The sequence below is a fragment of the Tachypleus tridentatus genome, chromosome 3 (assembly GCF_004210375.1).
Source record: "Tachypleus tridentatus isolate NWPU-2018 chromosome 3, ASM421037v1, whole genome shotgun sequence".
Classification (NCBI taxonomy): domain Eukaryota; kingdom Metazoa; phylum Arthropoda; class Merostomata; order Xiphosura; family Limulidae; genus Tachypleus; species Tachypleus tridentatus.
Genome location: NC_134827.1, coordinates 33694694 through 33714198, shown reverse-complemented (window position 1 = coordinate 33714198; position 19505 = coordinate 33694694). Strand labels below are relative to the sequence as shown.

The following is a 19505-nucleotide window of genomic DNA, read 5'->3' as shown; positions in this document are numbered from 1 at the left end:
AAAACTAGTTATTGGGAGTATTTATGCATTAAGATAATTGAGAAGTATATTTTAGTCTGTTTAAAGAGAACCTGGTAGTTTTAAGATATTCATTGTTATTGTCAAGGTTGATGATCGTAACTAAGTTTTACTGGTGTAGCTTACACCTTTAACAAACCCAAAATCCAATAAACCATTGTTGGTGTCACTTTAATTCTTTAAATGATATCTGAGATACCAAGATTTGTGCTTAACACAAAACAAAGCAGTTGCTGCTCTGTGCAAGCTCCATTCTTAACTCAAATTCTCACAGTACTCAGAAAATATCAAGTGTTTTTTTTAGTAAAGTAATTAAAGCAATAAGAAAATCACATTTACTTTTCAAGGATTTAGTATAGTTATAATACAACGTTTTATTAAATATTTTATAAAAATAAAATAATTTATAGGTGAGTAATGTACAAAACAGTGAGTAAACATTCTTATGCCCATGTACACTGATCATGCATCTTAAACTACTTCAAAGGATACCTGAATAATAACCCAGCTTCTAGTCATCTCAGAAATGCTGGAGCTATGCTCCAGGTTACCACCTATCTGCTCCGAAGGCTGCGAGGTCCAGTGATGAGGGAATCTGCATCTACCAATCCATACATCCAAAGTATTTAACATTAAAGATAGGTTGTTTTAATTTAGGTAAATAGTCAGCATTTAAAATTATATTCTTGATAAATTAATAACAAAGTTATCCACTAATTAAATTTTCGTAAGTTTAATTTACAATAAATATTAAAAATGCCAGTGCAGTGTACTTACAATAAAACCTATTTTAACTTCACATAATACAATATTTCCATTACCAAATTTTCCAGAAATTCTGTACAAATTAATTCTATAGAAGACATTTTATTCTTGCATGTATTTAGCTTTTTCAAAACTAATTAAAAGATAATACACAAACTGAACATCTGTCCATAAACTAGTCCAAACAAGCTCTAACATCTGTGGCATAAATGTGTTCACCAGCAAAGTGATTTACCACTTACTAATACTGCATTCTTTACATGTGGTTTTAAAGTTCAAATTAAACTGGTTAGTGTTGCTTAGTGAGAGCATCATAGAAGTAGGTATGTAATAGAAATAAAGATGAGTTTGGACAAAGGTTTCGTTTTTAAAATGCAGTAAATTCATCTCCAGTGTGAAGATTTGGAGCAGACTTTTCCAATAAAGCATGGGAAATCCAGGCCCATGTATGTAACTAGTGTCAGTCTTGAACTGTTGTGGACATACTATAATTGTGTCCAGTTGGGATGTAGCTTGCTGTCTGAATAACCATTAGTCTTGTTTAAAAAGGTAATTTTTACAACATATAAGTGCTCCCATCTTAACTGCTTGTGATGAATCAGAATGAACATCAGAAAGGTTTACATATATCAATAACTTCATTCAAATTTTATTTTGAAAGATATGCAAATATGATCATATACCATTTCTTTGAGGAAGTAGTAAGTTGCTGAATTTCTCACAGTAAATTAAGGATTATAATCACTGAATGCCACACTAAATCTATTTTCTAATCAGTGCTTAGTAGTACTACAGGAACACATGATAATGCTACAACACTAACATTAAAGCAGTTGTCCAAGTGGTCCCAGGACTGATACTTCTTACTTAGAAGTAAAACATGTTTCAAACAAAGGAAACATTAATTGATCAAGATTAAACACTGATCACTTAATTCAAAACTATGAGGTAAAATATTACACAAGAACCAAGATACCACAAAACCTCCAGGAAGTAGTTCTTAAAAAGGTGGAGAAACCATTAAAACATGTTTCACATACTTACAGCTCTGGTGGATTAATTTTTCCATAATTAGTCCTATGAAATCAATGTCAGACTTATCTTCTTTATCCATTTCTTGAAACAACCTAAAAATGAAATTTCATAAAGCCAGTTACCAAACTCTTCCAGAGTAGAAACCCAAATGACAAACTTAATTCCTTAACCAAAAACTCAGAGTGCAACTACTTATGTTGCTAAAAGTTCAATTTCATACTATAGTTGTAATGTCTCTACAGAGTTTTATACAAATAATAATGAACTTTGCCCCCCTTTTATAGGGGCCAAGTGTGTATGTGTTAATAGATTACTTCAGTATGGCAAATAAATGTGCACGTCCCAAAGCTTTCAAAATTAGGTAGAAAACCAAACTGTCTATACGTAGCAATTCCAGAACTTTATCTTTAGAAATATCATCATTTGTCCACATTTCATTTTAGAAAAGAATCTCACTCCACAGCATTCTACTATATTTAAAGGCCAATGAGTTTAAACTTTAGTTGTGTTGCAGTCTTCTTAGAGTGAATTTACATACTTAGTAGTGTGAAAACCTTTACAATAGTAGATTTATATTAACACCATCAGAAGTAATATTTAACATTCTCCTTTATTTAAAGGAGTATTGCTTTTTATAATTAAGTACACAGCTGGACAATGGGCTATTTGTGCTCTGCCCACTAATGGTATTGAAACCCAGGTTTTAGCAGTGATAGTCTGCAGACATTCGTGTGCCAGTGGCTTAAAGAAGTAATTTTATTTTCTAAATATGTAGATACTGATGCCAAGGGCAAATGGTAAACATTGATATAAACTGTTATGGCACAGAGAGCCTAGTTGATTTGTACTATAAAACACCAATAAGTTGTCATAGTTTTCATACAGAATATTTAACTGATCTGGCTAGCCATCTTTGACCTCAGTTTGAGAGAAACTAACCTCGCATCATAACTTCTTAAACCATCACAAATGCTTTGCTAATATTTGGTTGAACAATTATGAATGAAAGTTTTAGAGTTAAGGAATTTGAAGACAATTTGATGCAAGTTCACACTTTCCACACACCATTCACACCTACTGGATTTAATAAATATGATGCACTTGGGACTTAATATACTTGTTTATGTTCTCAAGATGTGCTTGTAAGACAACTTTATGATAATGTAGAAAATATTTATGGTAAATACCATGGCTATGTCCAGTTTGAATGTCAGTTCCTATTTTAATTTTTCCACAACTACAGTGCAAGGTTTCTGTATGTCCGTATGAAGAATTATAACCAACAAAATGCTCCTGTTTTTCACCTTCCTTGTATATTATAAACAAGTGATCTAAGGTAGGGAACTTACAAAAGTAAATAGCATCGTGAATTTCATTAACAGTCATCTTAATTAATTCATGAAATGTAGAGTATAAATTCAAGGCAACTTCCTGGTCTATTTCCATGGACTGGGCTTGATCAAATTTAACTACAAGTGTTAATTCAGTTAAAATGTTTCTACTGTTGAAATCTCCAGTCTCCTCTTTAAATGGTAGTCCCATGCCACACAAGAATGTTAGATAATCCACATTCTTAGATTATACCTCCCAACAATATCACACTTAGTTTTCTAGATTATTTAACTTTACATCCACAGTTTATGCTAATAGTCCGTCACAGTTTATCACACAATGCTGTTTTTATTCCCTGCATTATAGACTAGTAATACTGATCCAAAGTAGTAGGGCTAAAATAGGACAGGGAACAGCAAAACTACATAGGTGTAAAATGTTTAGGCTAGGTAAAAGTTATCTAATAAGTTAATGCAATATTCTTCTAGAAGGTACACTTGCTAGGACTAATAGCTTTATTAAAAAAGGTGTTTGTAACTTTGTTCACAGCATTTGCTCCATGTTATAATAAATATCAAAATATGCAGTAAGGGGAATTAAAAAAAGTTGGTCCAAAAGGCAATAAAATAAAATTTAATTAAAACAGCTGAATAAGGTTACAAGGTGGGTCAAATTAATCTTGTCTGTTAAGTAACTATAGAACAACCAACAAATTAAATACAAAGACTATAAAAACTGATGGCCAGGATAGTCAACAGGAGCCCTCACTGTAACTGCACATCAAAAGCTCTAGATACAAATCAAGAAAGACTCAACTTGGCAAGATTCAGCAACTTAATCACAATAACGAGCCTGATAAATGTCACTTTTGTTAGCTGAGATTCATTTGCATATAATAAACAGGTTTATTATGAAAGGTTGTTTGAATATGATGAACTTAATACTAAAGAAATATGCTTCACTGGGATATTTTGCTACCATCTACTGGATTTTCCAAATACACCCCAGCTCACAAGATGAAAGAAGAAGTTAAAAACTTTACACCAAAATATTGTCAAAAAATAATATTCAAGGCTGTTAAAAAGTGTAGTAGGAAATATAGACAATTAAGGATAAATTATAGATATTAGGTTTCCCTAATCATTCTTACAGGAACTTCAGCCACCCAAATTAAATTACAAAAACTACTATTACTGCTCAGTTTTTCTATACAGATACAAGTAGTTTATAAAGTGGTGTGTCCAGCCACATCGACAAAATACCTTAGTTATTATTTCAAGAGTGCTTCATTAGTAATTGTTAAGAGAATAGAAAATTAACTGCCTGTATGGTGCTTATAAGCCTGGTAGCTTGTTTTCACCAGTGACTTGGCCAATGCTAGTAAATGAGCAACATCTGTACAGGCCATTCTTCAAAACCATGTATATTTCCCACTTTCTTTGGCAAAGACAAATCAGGAGCATGTGGTAGAAACTGCAACTGCTCAAAAAATCTCAAACCTTTGGTGCAAAATGTTTGGCATGCTCCAAGTTAGAGTTGTTGAACAAAACTTTAACTACCTGCAGAGATACAAAGAAGATTGTTTGGGGGCAGTTTTGACAAACAATAATTCACTTATTAGATCTTATGATATATCAAACCCTTCAACTCAAGCCACCAATTAGGCCAGTGGATAATAACTATTTTGGAAAATGTCAGTACGTTCCATGTAGGTTAAAAACATGAATATCAAACTATAAATGTTATTAAAACAGAAAGAAGGACAGAAAACACTGTCTGTTCTTGAAGTTCAGATGCACATCAGATGCTTTAGTAGATCTCCCAGGCAGGCATATTAACAACAGGACAACTATTTTATATTAGGCACAGCTAGCAATGGAATAATGGTGGCATTATTATTGTTGCAGGACAAAGTTGAACATGTAATCACATGTCACATGCTCACGGCTCACTAAAGCAGATAATGTAATAAAGAAACGTGGGCAGTTTTCATTAAAATAACCACTAGCTGCATGGTAGATTAGCCACTTCACACACACACAAATCAGCAATTTATGAACTTTAGAAGTTCAAGGAGCTAACATTTCAAACAAGATTTTAAAAAATATTCTTAAATCAGTGTATTGCACAGATTATTGCCATTTCATTACCCACTAAGCAATGTTTCACTTATAGAATTTGCTAATATTAGACACCATATAAGAGTTGAAGCCATAGCAATAATGGGAGAAGATATTACTAAAATAGCATGTTCTTGTTGCAGAACCTATTAGTACACAATAAAGTAAGAAATTCTGTAACTTTATGGATGTAAATTAACTTTTCAAAAGACCTAGATCCACTGTACATGTTATGTAGTAAAAACTATCTAGTACACACACACACACAGAAATAAAGATGCATGTAACCTGTGGCATGCAGTTACGAGTATAGGGAAATATGCTGTACCATTGAATAAGCCAAGACATGCTTCTCCAACTGTGTTGCAGTTGGTGGTCTGAGAAAGGCCAAGAGAATCTACAAATTGTTAGGGATACCAAGGTGTAACCTGCAACTTGAGTTATTCTGGCTACATTCAAGTTGGTGTCTTGTGTAAACATCGCCTATGGTAAACTCAGATAAAGAATTACAGAGGTTCCCATAAACAGGATGGTCCTGAATGTTACCGATTTACTCATGGCAAAAGAGAAGTTACCTGCATGTGCCTGTTGCTACTGGGTACTTTAGCGAGTGGTACTATGGTTATCCTCCAATCAATACATCTACCCAGTTTGGTTTGGTAGAACTGGTAATACAAACTGCCAAGTGAATGCTTATCAAAACTGTTTATCTTAACTGGGATGAACATTTGTTTTACATTAAGATGATATAAGAGAACTGAAAAGACATCTAGAGGCTGTTTGCAAAATATACTTATGTTCAGGTAGAAACCACTACTCCATGTTAACTAAAAGGTCATCTGGAGCCCATATGTTGTAAAAAAACTAAAAGTAGGCATAAGGTTTCTGAAATTTGTTTTCACTAGTAATGAAGTTCACATGCAGCAAAGGTATTTTTAAAAACACTTCCAGTTACTTTGTCCACCCCCTCTTATCACTACTTCAACCCTTTTTGATGGATCTTCAAATGTAGAATGAAAGCATTCTTTAATAAGAAAGAAGGAACTTAAGAGTGAACTGAAAGATTTCTTGTTATCAAGAATTATGAAGTATTAATTTAGAATGTTTTTACATATTAATAACTGAATGAACAAACTGGTACAACTTACCATCCAATATGCTGTCCACAACGAGGACAGATTCCAATTTTCCAAGAGTAGCCAGGAAACCAAGTGTGGTCTTCATACCACTAAGAAAAATTAAGTCATCTGAATTTTTTTTGTCCACTTTCCAATTTATTAGCTATATTACATAGACACATAGGTTTAAAATAATTTGGGCTAGGAATGGTTTTGTAACACTATAAATTACATAGATGCTTGTTAGTTGATCAGTTACATTAACAAACATTAAAAATGAAGCTGTTTAGTCATCTGAACTTAATGTGTTCAGATGACAAAGTTTTATTACTAAAAAAATTATACAAGTGGCATATTTTATTATTGTTAACAGATGAAATATTAGCTGCACATGAAATTAGTAGTGCATGCATATAACAGGTAATAAATTTGTTGCATATTTTGATTGCAAAAGTGTGTTTTTAGGGTCAACACTGAAAGTTTGATATATAGTAAATTTTCCATTTGACTTGTATGCAATACAGCTAGGGTTTTCTCTCACCCACAACACCAAGAAGCTCTAATCCAGTTAATGGAAGAAGAGTACAAGCAGTAAATACATGCTACTAGAACATATGTATTAGTGTGGTGAAAATGTAATACTACGATAAAACACCAAGTAAAGGAGTAACTTAGATTTTGTTTACATTTTGTTTTGTTTACAGATATAGTCGACTTTATAATCTTATATACAAAATTCGATGTTTCTTTATTGCACAGAAGAAATGTGGTCATACATTAACCAACTTAATAAGTAACATATAATCTTACATTTGGTTGTAAATAAAGGTAACCTACACCTATTTCATTCCAAGGTTTTATAAAAAAGGGAGACGTTATATTCTTAAGGTTTCATATTATAACAAGCACTATGTTGTAGATATTTACAAATAGAACACTTACACTGCTAATACCAGCCACAGCAGCTTTGGAAACTGTTAAAAGTTCAAATTCTTTTCCTAAAAAAATAGAGTGAAGTAGAAAACGTTGGTCTAAAGAGGAACGACCCTAGTATGTTATCTACTTTAATTAGATTAGATCTATGGATAATTTTAGAAATTATCAAAACTGTTTAGTGAAAGTAGAACAAGTCTAAAATGTCAAAACATGTTTATTAATAATTAAGTTGGCATTGATACTGCATGGTTAACAAAGATGCTTTTAAAAGTTCAAAACTGTGTTCATAAGCACCAGTTAGACTGAAACTTGCAGTTTTTATTAGCCAAAGCCAACCAGTTTTAGAAAGTTTGCATTCATGTTTATATACTGAAACTTTCCTAAGTTCATTCTAACAAACAGTTGTAAAATTCCTTAACCAATATGAATAACAGTTGATTTTATATCAAAAGTTAATATTTCTATAGTCAATAGTGTGAGCACTAAAACTTTTAAAACTTCAATATCTTAGTTTTTATATTGCTACTGAATATAATCAGTGTCCATAAATGTCTTATTCTTTCCAAGAGTTTAAATAGAGATTAACTTTTTTACTGTTTAAAACTTTTTACTAAGTTCTGCACAAATGGAAACATTGGGACTAAACCTCTTTAAAACACTGTCCGTTTACCAAGAAAAAGTTGCTATATTATGTATGCAATAACACTTCTGGGAAAAGGCATTTCTGTTGGAGCTTACCAAAAACACTTAACGTTCCTGTTTCAAGCCAGCTGTGCACATTACGTATTCCTTTTATGAGCAAAATTTGTTATTTGCCAAAATATTGCAAGATTTTTGTTGAAGAAGTGGAACTAAATTTAAAAGTTTAGCTACATTATAAAATGTAACTTTAAGTAAACAAACATGAAACAGAGCTGTACGAAAACTTGGAATGTTACACATTCACACAAAAGAATAAAGCTACACTATGCTGATTGCAAAAATTCAATGCATTGTGCTGTTAGGTTATCGTTTGTATAAATATCAGTATTACACATTTGATAGAAACATATGAAATAACGTAAACAATCAGTTCTTCAGAAGAGGGAACAACTTAAGTGTTACTTACAACTTTTAAAAATTTTTGTAAAGTTGAACTTCCAGTAAAATCACTTCTTTTCACTGTACAACAAAGTACTGGTTCATAACCACAGTAGTGCAACTTTTACCAAGCTATTGTAAGCTACACTAAAGTGGTTAACATTAAGTAACCTCCACATAACCAGTGAAATTCATGTTTTGAACCAAGTATTACTCAAATTCATATAAAGTATATTATTAAAGTAAAAGACATTGGAAGAGTTTTACATAATTAAGAACATGCCCTCCACGCACACATACAATTTGTATATACGGGAATAAAAGACTACAACAAAATTACTAGCAATAGGTTTAATCACATGTAGTGTAAATGCAAGCCTCTTTTTCCAAAAACTGAGTTAAATATATTGTTAAATGCTTAAAGGAGTTTGGAATGATGTGAAACCTAATGGTCTATCTTGATTGTTAGATCCTCTAATCTAAGCCTAGACAATTAGAAAAATAAAATGAAAACCTTTAAAGCCAACCCTTATCATTCATATACTTAAAGCTTTCCTGAAGTCCCTTAACTTTACTGCCTCTACATCCGAGGCTAACCCATTCCAAAGACCAACTACTCTGAAAAATGAATAGTCTTAGCTGAAAAGAACTTTTAGACTGTCAGTTTATCCTCTAGTCCTATTCTCAATGTTAGGAATGAAAACAAGATGACTAATTAACAATTTCAATTCCCTTAATCTAAAACACCTCGACGAGACCTCCTCCCAACTTTTTTCCAAGAGAAAAAAAAAAAATTTCAGTCTCTTCATATGACAGGCACCACTTTAGTAATCCCTCTGAGAACACTCTCTAACAATCCACTGTCTTTCATAAGGTTAAGATCCCAAGACTGAACACCATATTCCAAATGTGATATACCTAGTGACCTACAGCACAGATCTCTTCAGACTTGTATTCGATACACTTCTTTAGAAACAAACCCTTAATATTATGTTGACTACCCAGGAATTGTGAACATTTTTTTTCAAACAATGCACAACACCCCCACCCCACCCTTTACCTGCACGATTCCTAAAAAGTTGAAGTAGAACTCCTGGAACTCCTAAAATAGTATCATTTCGCTGATGGAGAGCTACTTTACTGGCAATACTTTTGAGGTGAGAGGCTTCAGTAATATCGTGTCCACATTGTCGACATAGAAGAAAATCTTTAGAAATTTAAATAAAACAATTTGTAACTAAATACGTCTAAATACACATTAAGTAAAAAGATTTAGTGTACATCATTATATAATTGTTCCAATAACTTTAGCCATGAAAAGATGTGACAACCCGATACCAAGTGTCACAAATAAAGTTTATATACACTTAAATCTATGTAAGGAAACAAATTAAACCAATAAGGAAGAGAAAAATAATTTTGAAGTGACTGGTAACAAATAAGCTGTTTTATCCAAGATAATACTACCAATCTACACTTTACCAGTAATAGTTAAACAAATCTTAGCTTTCTTTTTGTGTTTAAATTTCAACTGTAAAAACTTTATCTGAACTACAAAGAATATCCAAACATACTGCAACTTCTCAGAACAAAATAATCAATTGTTAAACCTGTAAATGTAAAAAATTAGAAAGAAAAATGTTACTATTTTAAAACTTTGAATAAGACTACTTAGTGAAGTAACACTTAAGAATGGACAGGAATACTAAAACTACACATATTAAAAGTGTTACACTTGTGTATTATCACTGTATTTTATTCTAAAGTTCTTTTAGGAATAGAAAAATAATTTATAGATGAAAAGGTTTTGAAGAAAGTGTAGCTGTCAAACTTAGCTACTACATTTCTGTGAAAATCAATATGACTAGTAGGTGCATACAATTTAAAGAAGTATGTAGACAATACTAAATTATTTTAGTTGATAACAGTGCAGAAATGTTAAGAGTTTTGCAATTATACTTAACACTTGCAAAAAGCAAGTAATAACAATATTCAAATAATACTCTCTTTCATAATAAATCACACATGTTGGTCGTCTCATACGTGGTTTTCAGAATAATTAATACTTTCCAAGCAAACCACTAGGGCCACGGAGAGAGTTACTTTCTTTACTGTGAAGTATCCTTACAAGACATTTAGTGATCTGAATAAATGAGTTATGATTTAGTCACTGCACACAAACTTTGGGAGCTCTTGTTCGGTTGTCTGCAGTAATTACAAAGGAAATCCCAATCTATTAAAACAACTAGAAACAAATAAAGCACCATCTAGAACCTACACATATTAGGTATCAAGTGTTGATAATACAGAAAGCGTCTGGACACAGTACTGCTGACATTAGGTTACTTACCAAATTTTCTATTCAGAGTTAGAAAAATCAAGGTTGATTTCTAGAGCCAGTGGCATAATACAAGTATGCAGATTCATTTTTAAGTTAAGGACCTAGTATAATTAAACTGTAAAAGATACCAAATAGAGATAGGAGAAAGTTGTAATGCTTTTTCCTGGTCTTGATATGTCTGCAAGCTGATGAAGTGTCCTAGTGTTACCTAAACTAATGTACCTACTAATACATTACATTGTGTTTTGATTCTACCTCACCATGGGGTGGAGGTCTTTCCCCTAAAGCCAGGTTCATTCACTATTTATTAGCTGATTGTACATGTGGCACAGCAGGTCCTTAAATCTGTTGTTAAAAAAATTTATTATGAAGCAGTAATTCTAGTTTAGTACAAAAGAAAACAAGTAATATGGGCTACTTAATCAATGTAGTTAGAGAATTGAACTAACTGTACATGAAAAATAACTTCTATAAGTGAAAAAGAAAACTGATTACAATATCTGTAAACTTAAAACATTTGCCCTAAGTAGGCTCCCCACCCAATTATATCTAACCACTAGAGTGCTTTGAGTGGCTAATTCCAAGTGAATTAGCTGATAGTTATGATGATTAAGATTCTTTTACAGCGAAGTTGCTTATTAGAAAGATTAATTAGTGCAATGAATGGGAAAAGCCTTCCACCGATCATAATTCAAGAAATAATTACCTGTAAATATACAACGTATGAAACAGTCTACCCTAACACCTAACCTACTTTGGCTATTTTTAATTAGCGACGCAAACTATACAATTCAAGTCAGTTGGAATAACACTCTTGGTAAATATTACAAAAAGTATTATTTCGAAATTAAAAGTTCAGGTTGCTGAAATAACAATCTCTTTTTGGTTTATAATACGAAAGTTAAAATTAAGTTTACTTTTTGTTTAAATAAACCAAAATTCTGAAATCTTACGCCAACAGGTTTAACAAGGTGGCACACTGACTCTACATAAACAGTTATGTCATTACGTAGATATAAAGATATACCTCTACTTAGAATTTCATTTGAAAACCGCTGTAGCAAACATTAGCTACAGTTAATATACTAGAACCAGGATATGGAACATAATATAACTAATGAATTCGACTCTTTCTTTTTTTTTTTAAGTCAGGCTTAAGTAATCCTTAAGAAAACTTGAGAAGGATTATGTTCATGTATCATTAAGTACTTAAGTAGTGACACTCACAGTAACATTATTGCATTACCATCATAGAACTCAACTGTATTGACATTTTCAGTCAAAATTTCAATAGGAAAATGCAAAAATAGTTGTAAACATGCCACCAACCAAACGTTTGTCAACAGTCTCAGAAAAACAGCCATTTTGGAAACGAGATGAACCAATGAGAGAAAAAGAAAACAAGAAGCTATGTAAAAACGTCACGGGCTGTTCTTTCGTTTACTTCCCCACATCCATTAAGTGTATAAATATAAATAAATTTCTGTCAAAAGTATGTACAAATCTTAAAAACATACAAATAAATTAAAATCCAAAGAAACATTTCATAATTATAAAAACTAGTAGAGGAGTACACATGGCAAAACTTTAGTATTTAGGGGAAGCGAACAGCAAAATTATTCAATGTAAACATCTATACACTAACGTTGTTGAAACAGTTTTAATCGCATTAAGTTACACTACTTAACTAAATACAGATTTACGTATAATGTTTAATTATTTCGCTACAAACGTGATTAACCGTTTCAAATTTACCATTTTTCTTATAATTAAGACATTTAGCTGCAGTAGCCTAGTGTTAGGAACTTGACGACGGAAGCAACAGAGACGGAAAACAGGCGTTGGTGTTCAAGTAACCAATCATAGCGCTTTATTTTACCAATTTCACCAATAGCAACAAGCCTTTATCACATGGTGTATGTCGTTATCTAAAGCCGGCCGTATGGACAAAGTAAACAACCAGCTGATATGGTACCGTTAAGCTTACAGGCAAAACCATCCGAGACTTCTTTTCGTTAGTATTAATATATTGGCAGTTGGCACTTCCACAAGAGTATGCAAAGTACAGCAATCTGAGGCATTGATTACAGCGAAGAAGTAAACTTTCATACTGTATTCAAGGATGTCGACAGGAAAGCGTTTAGCTAAAAGATCAGTGTTAGGAATGAGAATTTGTGCTCCGTTAGAAGATGGCCGGTTTGCACCCGGGGTAATAGATGCAACAAAAACTGAAGCAGGGAGCAAGGAAACTATATATTGCGTTTTGTTTGATGATAAAAACCACTCTACTCGCGAATATCGATCAACTGAACTTATTGGCCCAAATTTTCAAAATATCACAAGTGTAAAACTTAAACATGGTCAAAATGTTTACATCACATTTAATGGACGTGAAGTTATGGGCACTGTAGTCCACCATCGACCAAATATTGACCAAGTTATCTTGACTATACAACCGTCATCATACAACTGCCATTTAACACGCCCTGTTGAAGTAAAAAAGAAACTCGAAGAAATTCGACTGCTTGAAAGTCGTAAATCGGTTAGGCTTCTGGATAATGACAAAGACTACTGCCGTTTAGCTGAAGGACAAGAACCTCGTAGGAGAATTTCATCCTTTACCATTGACGTTCCTTCAGCTCAAAGGTCTGACTCGCTTTTATATGTTACATCTTTATGATTGTAGGTTTTTATTGTTGTTTTTGTTCTCATTACCACTGATGTTCCTTCAGCTCAAAGGTCTGACTCGCTTTTATGTGTTATATCTTTATGATTGTAGGTTTTATTGTTGTTGTTGTTCTCATTACCACTGATGTTTCTTCAGCTCAAAGGTCTGACTCGCTTTTATGTGTTACATCTTTATGATTCTAGGTTTTATTGTTGTCGTTGTTCTCATTACCATTGACGTTCCTTCAGCTCAAAGGTCTGACTCGCTTTTATATGTTACATTTTTATGAATTGTAGGTTGTTGTTTTTTTGTTGTTGTTCTCATTACTATGGACGTTCCTTCAGCTGAAAGGTCTGACTCGCTTTTATGTGTTAGATCTTTATGAATTGTAGGTTGTTGTTTTTTTGTTGTTGTTCTCATTACTATGGACGTTCCTTCAGCTGAAAGGTCTGACTCGCTTTTATGTGTTAGATCTTTATGATTGTAGGTTTTATTGTTGTTCTCATTACCACTGATGTTCCTTCAGCTGAAAGGTCTGACTCGCTTTTATGTATTAGATCTTTATGATTGTAGGTTTTATTGTTGTTGTTGTTCTCATTACCACTGATGTTCCTTCAGCTCAAAGGTCTGACTCGCTTTTATGTGTTAGATCTTTATGATTGTAGGTTTTATTGTTGTTGTTCTTCAGTGAAAGAAGAACTATGTTTAATTATCTTCCAGTTCTGTCATTTCTTATAGAATAAGTTGAAATAGAACAAAGATGTGTGTTACGTCATAATATGAGGGCTCCTAAAAAGTATTGTTTAAATTTTAGGAGATTCCCGAAAGCATTTATTCGAAATGAAATAACCAAATATGTTTAATTCATGGTACCGTCTAACTACAACGAGTACTGATTGGTAAATTGTGTGGTCTGGTTGTGGTGCCAGATAGAACTATCGGAATGATTTATTGTTTTTTAACGAGGAACGAAAAACTTACCAAGATATACTCAGAATGACAGAACGTTAAAAAGTAAGGAACAGCGTAATAAACTTACGACAACTTAATTTTTAAAGTAAGCAACTTAAGTAAAAAAGTTAGTTACCCGTTTCAACTGCCAAAATTGAAATATCTACACAATAATTAGTACGTACATTAATTGTACGGCAGAAATGCCCTTAAGGTCAAAGCTACAAGCGATGGGGCAATGTATTTTAATATTTAGAAGAACGAAAGAAAAGTATGATATAAGCGGATTGGAATTAGTTTCGGTATAGTTCGTTAGCTCTGATGGGAAATTCAGTAATAACCGATACTCGTGAGCGATCATCAGTCAAGTTTTGGGTGTCTTTGAAGTACGCAACTTCCTCGATAAACGTTATAAAAAAAAAATGTAATTGACAAACACGTGCGTCGTCAAAGTTTCAACATAAGGTATTACATCACGAAGATATTTACAGTAATTTATTAAGCCTAAATAAACTTAATGATTCTGACGAGTTTTAGAGAAAGACGCAGTGGCCGGTTGTTTTACAAGTTGCATAGTTGTTAGCATCTAATCGCACACTCGATAAACTCTTTAAAATGTTTACGTTCTGAAAATCAAAACAAGTTATTCTGGAATGCTCAATTTTGTTAAATAAGGATTATACCAACTGCTTTTTGAAAAAGTAGAACATTTTACGTTGATATAATTTAGGAAGCATTTCAATCACCGAGTCAGTTACGATATGATATTTACTTGTTTAGTAGATCGTCCTACTAAATCAGTAGTCACTTCTATGTATATTCGTAGGATTTTATTCTATGTACTACACAATACTCTTTATTAGGGAAAAAAACGTAAAAACATTAAAATATAATTTCGAGGAGGTTCTAATCCCTTTTAGTACCGTTTTTTTATCTTTTTTTTTTCCTGAAAATTAGTAGTGTCGTCCACCTACGTCTCACCGACACATGGTATCTGAGTTTCTTGTGTTTGTCATATGATTAACAGTATGTGTAAAGTACCGTGTGCGCATGCTTGGAAAATTTCCATTGATGTGTGTGTGTGTGTGTGTGTGTGTTTTCTTATAGCAAAGCCACAAAGGGCTATCTGCTCAGCCCACCCTGGGGAATCGAACCCCTTATTTTAGCGTAATTTCCATTGAAAGTCAGTAAATTAATGGACTAATGTCAAATTACTTTACATATTTTTGATTAACACATTTTAAGAAAAAAAATATCTGTTAAAAAGTGTTTACCCAATAGCATCGTAAATGATGTAGACGATTCTACTAATTCCCTTTTTGCAATTTGAAAAGTACTAGAAACCGAGTTTTTAAGAGGCGTTTTAGTCGAACTTAAATTTACGACTACCTGCCTGCTTATATCTCATTTTCAGTTTCATATAGATTAATGCAAAGTTAAATGATTTCGAAAACTTCTAAAACATTAAGACGCCTACAAATTGATATAATAGTTTTTCTTCTCCAATACACTTTAAATGCGATTTTAAATATTCTAGTGGACGCAAGCGACGTCCAACTTCTGTGGAAGACGGTGACGTCATGGATGAATGTATGGCTGCTATGGTGTTAATGAGTCTCTCGTGCAGCCCAAACTCTCCTCGATATCCAGAATACGGTAAGCTAAGCTTATTTTACCATTTGCTTTATGAATGTCATTTGTATCGTTTAAATATAAATTAATCTATTACTCGCAGAGTACTAGCTGGCAATATTAAAAACTTGCCACATCTTTGAGAAAACGTTTAAAAGTGGGAAGCTGAAGTTCTTTTATAAAAGACTTGTGTTTACCGTAGCACTTCACGTGTGGTTCATACTTTATTATCTACAAGTCGGGAACATTAAAGCAAATTTCGCACCTCACTATAACTAAAATATTTTCGAAGCTAATAAAATTTTAATCCAATTATACAGCAAGTTAAGTGTGGTTGGGAAACCGCGTATTCTAAAACAAGGATTCTTAAATAGTGGTACGTGGGGCTAATGCCGGTAGTACATAACACAATTAAACAAAAAAAACAAAAAAAAGCAGACAATCGCATACTTTACATTAATGGGTAAGTGTTAAAAAACATCCAAAGAAGGCAGTTTTTATAAATTCATAAGATCAATATAAATATTTCCCGTTTTACGTAATGTCACTTGGCTAAGTATTGCCTATCATGTAGGATCAGGGTTAATAGTAAAGACCGGTTTTTAACGCCTGGTGTTTAGCCTTGGAGTCAGCTGGTTTGATGTTGCGATTAAAAAATAAAAAGGCCTTGTATTAAGTAAGCTGGGTGCGGCGCATTGAAAAGCTAGTGTTGGCACTCAACCAAAGAATAAGTTGACGTATATATGACGGCATATTTGAAAAAGAAAAATATGTACGCTATATATAAACATATTTTCTACTTCATTATTACGACGTGGCGACACCGTGTGTTCTGTTTGTTAGTTTTACACAAGGATAGTCAGAAATATATTTCAGTTGTTTTTTTAAACTTTGTTATTTAAACATTACTGGTGGGAACAAATGTTCCGATACGTTGTAAACAACAATTAATTATTTAACCTATTACACTATTAATAACAACTTACAGTTAGTGTCATTTTATTAGATTAAATGAGGTCAGATCATTAAATAAGGTAGTATGCACAAGTTTACATTTAACAGTAGAATGTTTAACTTCAAGGCGACAACAACAATCTAACCTAAATGAAGAATTGCGCATGTGCAGTAAGTAGCTTTCTTTGTTAGTTATTGGAAGAGGCGTACGTTATCATTTGAATACGAAGTGTATTGATTTTTTAACTAAAAGTAGGTTTAGAAGCGCAGAAAAGAGACCGATATCAGGTTAAGTTAAAAATAAAACTGAATCTGTAGTACAGTTTCAAAAATCAATGTATACAACCATTCTGCGTTCCGATTTAACGATAATAACATTGTGCACGCGTTAAACGCTTCAACATAAGGTATGTTACGTACGAGTTACATAATTTACCACGTTTTAAGATGAGAAAATATTGGAGCATAGATTTCACTTATTTTGAAATATATAAAGTATACATTTTATTCTCAGTGGAAACTACGTTAGAGACATCTTCGAAATATTCTACGAGGTAGAAGGTAAGAAAATTCATACAGAATAAAATATGTTAAAATTGAACCTCATTCAGTGTCTAATTACCAATTACCCATTGCATAAAAGGCCAAAGATACACACTCCAGCAGCAAAGGGGCACGTTATTAACGCACAACTCCTTAAAAGAAAAAAAAAAAAATCTTTTTCCTCCCTTACATCTATTCAAGTTATAAGATATAACAGTTCTAGCAGTCATAATTCATAAAAGAAAAAAATGATAATTCTAGCGATGACGTTATAAATTAAATCCGCCGAGATAGTACTCGTCTCCTCATCTTCCAAGTAGACCTAGGTAAGCTGAGCTAGGCTTAGTTGCGTGAAGTTAGCCTTTCCGACACAGGTATATTGAAAATAGTGTTTTACGATCTTTTATACGAGCGCATTGAGAAAAAAAATCAAGATAGATAATTACATAAACTGTAAAAGGGTTAATTTTTGGTTTGACTTTAGCAGAAAGCTGCGTGCTGCTCACTACAGGTATCGAAACGAGATATTTTAGCGTCGTAAGCCTAATAAGACTTGCTCCCAAGCCATTGAGGAACAGGAGGTTTACTTTCTAACAAGTTACAAAAGTGTGATGTACTACAGTACCTGAGATTGTAGGTTTGTTATATAAGAAAAGGCCAAAATCTCTTCAACTTTTTGTAATTGAAATTGGAGAGGGGGGACTCATTGAAGTGTTTAAAATTGTAAAGGGAATTTACAATGTTCAAGCATTATCTTTTTATCAAACTTAAGAGATTAGTGTCAATTTTTTTTGGAATAGTAGGATTCATCTTCAGCTAAGACAGCTTCTTTTTAACAAGATGGTTCACCTTTGGAACAATTCGACTGCAGATGATGTATAGGCAGTAAACTTAAGGTAATTTTAAGAAAAAGCTTAAGTATGAATGAGAAGAGCTGGCTTTAAGATCTATTTACCATTTTTGATTAGTTTAGAAGAAACAACCAGATATACCCCAATGGGCCCCATGTTGTTTCAAAATGTTAAATCAGTGCTGTTTTTTATATTTTAATGGAAGGTCAGCACCATTGACTTGCATACATCTTGGTGCAGCTGTCATTGGTTTGTCTTTTTCGTAAACTCAATCTCATGTGCTGGTTGAAAAGCACCATACCATTCTTGACAAAATTCTGAAGGAAAGGTAAAGGCCACATTAAATTTAGGTCTGCAGCATGTGGGGTTAGCCAGAGAAGATGCCATATGGAAAAGTCAAGTCTAATAGTCTTGATGAAATGAAGAAAATTGTTGGAAAGAACACGACCACATTGTTGTAGCTTTCAAAAGACATCACAAGGAAAGATCACGGTTTATACAGTTTTTGCTTATAGCTGAAAGAAAAGGTAATTGAAACACGTTTTAGCAATACCTGAGGCAATTACAAATTCTAGACAGTGAGCTTTGACTAGCACCGTATAAGAGGGAGTGGAAATTATGTGAAGGGAAACATTAAATAACACAAGATATATCAGAAAATTTCAGCATTGCTAGAGGGAGCAGTAGACATTATATTCTTTAATGTGGAAATAACGTAAGCAAGCCTGTTTGTATGTCCGAAAGATGTTTTTTTGTATTAAGCATCCTAAATTGTATGTTCTTAGTGAAGATGGACACTACCTTTCATTTACACAAGGTTTGGAAGCATTTACAAGTGAACAGCATCGACTTTCCCTAAAGAAGGAATCTAAGAAATCGTGTTGCAATAGAGAACGTGCAGAAAAAATAAATCAGCTGATGGTACAATGTGGAGAGTGTGGCATGGAGATCGCTTTAATGAGGAGAGTGTGGCATGGAGATCGCTTTAATGAGGAGAGTGTGGCATGGAGATCGCTTTAATGTGGAGACTGTGGCATGGAGATCGCTTTAATGTGGAGACTGTGGCATGGAGATCGCTTTAATGTGGAGACTGTGGCATGGAGATCGCTTTAATGTGGAGACTGTGGCATGGAGATCGCTTTAATGTGGAGACTGTGGCAT

At 33.1% G+C, this 19505-nt stretch overlaps 2 protein-coding genes across 10 annotated transcripts in view; one reads left to right on the top strand and one right to left on the bottom strand.

Annotated features, from left to right (window-relative positions):
• The window catches only part of LOC143246663 (protein cereblon-like), a 63112-nt gene that overhangs the window by 10804 nt on the left and 32803 nt on the right, over positions 1 to 19505 (bottom strand). For 5 of the 7 annotated variants that reach the window (XM_076493729.1, XM_076493731.1, XM_076493730.1 and 2 more), the window contains exons 1-6: positions 11992 to 12142; positions 9465 to 9611; positions 7331 to 7386; positions 6419 to 6498; positions 1828 to 1910; positions 511 to 619 (exon numbers count right to left, since the gene is read on the bottom strand). In XM_076493729.1, coding sequence (XP_076349844.1) covers positions 573 to 619; positions 1828 to 1910; positions 6419 to 6498; positions 7331 to 7386; positions 9465 to 9611; positions 11992 to 12109 — 531 coding nt within the window. In that variant the 5' untranslated portion in view covers positions 12110 to 12142 and the 3' untranslated portion in view covers positions 511 to 572. Of the gene's footprint in view, positions 1 to 510; positions 620 to 1827; positions 1911 to 6418; positions 6499 to 7330; positions 7387 to 9464; positions 9612 to 11991; positions 12143 to 19505 lie in introns of those variants that run through there. The other 2 variants (XM_076493727.1, XM_076493733.1) reach the window with 2 other exon arrangements.
• LOC143246662 (zinc finger protein 704-like) overlaps positions 12607 to 19505 on the top strand; it is a 57915-nt gene continuing 51016 nt past the window's right edge. Inside the window, exons 1-2 of one of the 3 annotated variants that reach the window (XM_076493724.1) lie at positions 12607 to 13391; positions 15902 to 16020. In XM_076493724.1, coding sequence (XP_076349839.1) covers positions 12868 to 13391; positions 15902 to 16020 — 643 coding nt within the window. In that variant the 5' untranslated portion in view covers positions 12607 to 12867. Of the gene's footprint in view, positions 13392 to 13961; positions 14039 to 15901; positions 16021 to 19505 lie in introns of those variants that run through there. The other 2 variants (XM_076493723.1, XM_076493725.1) reach the window with 2 other exon arrangements.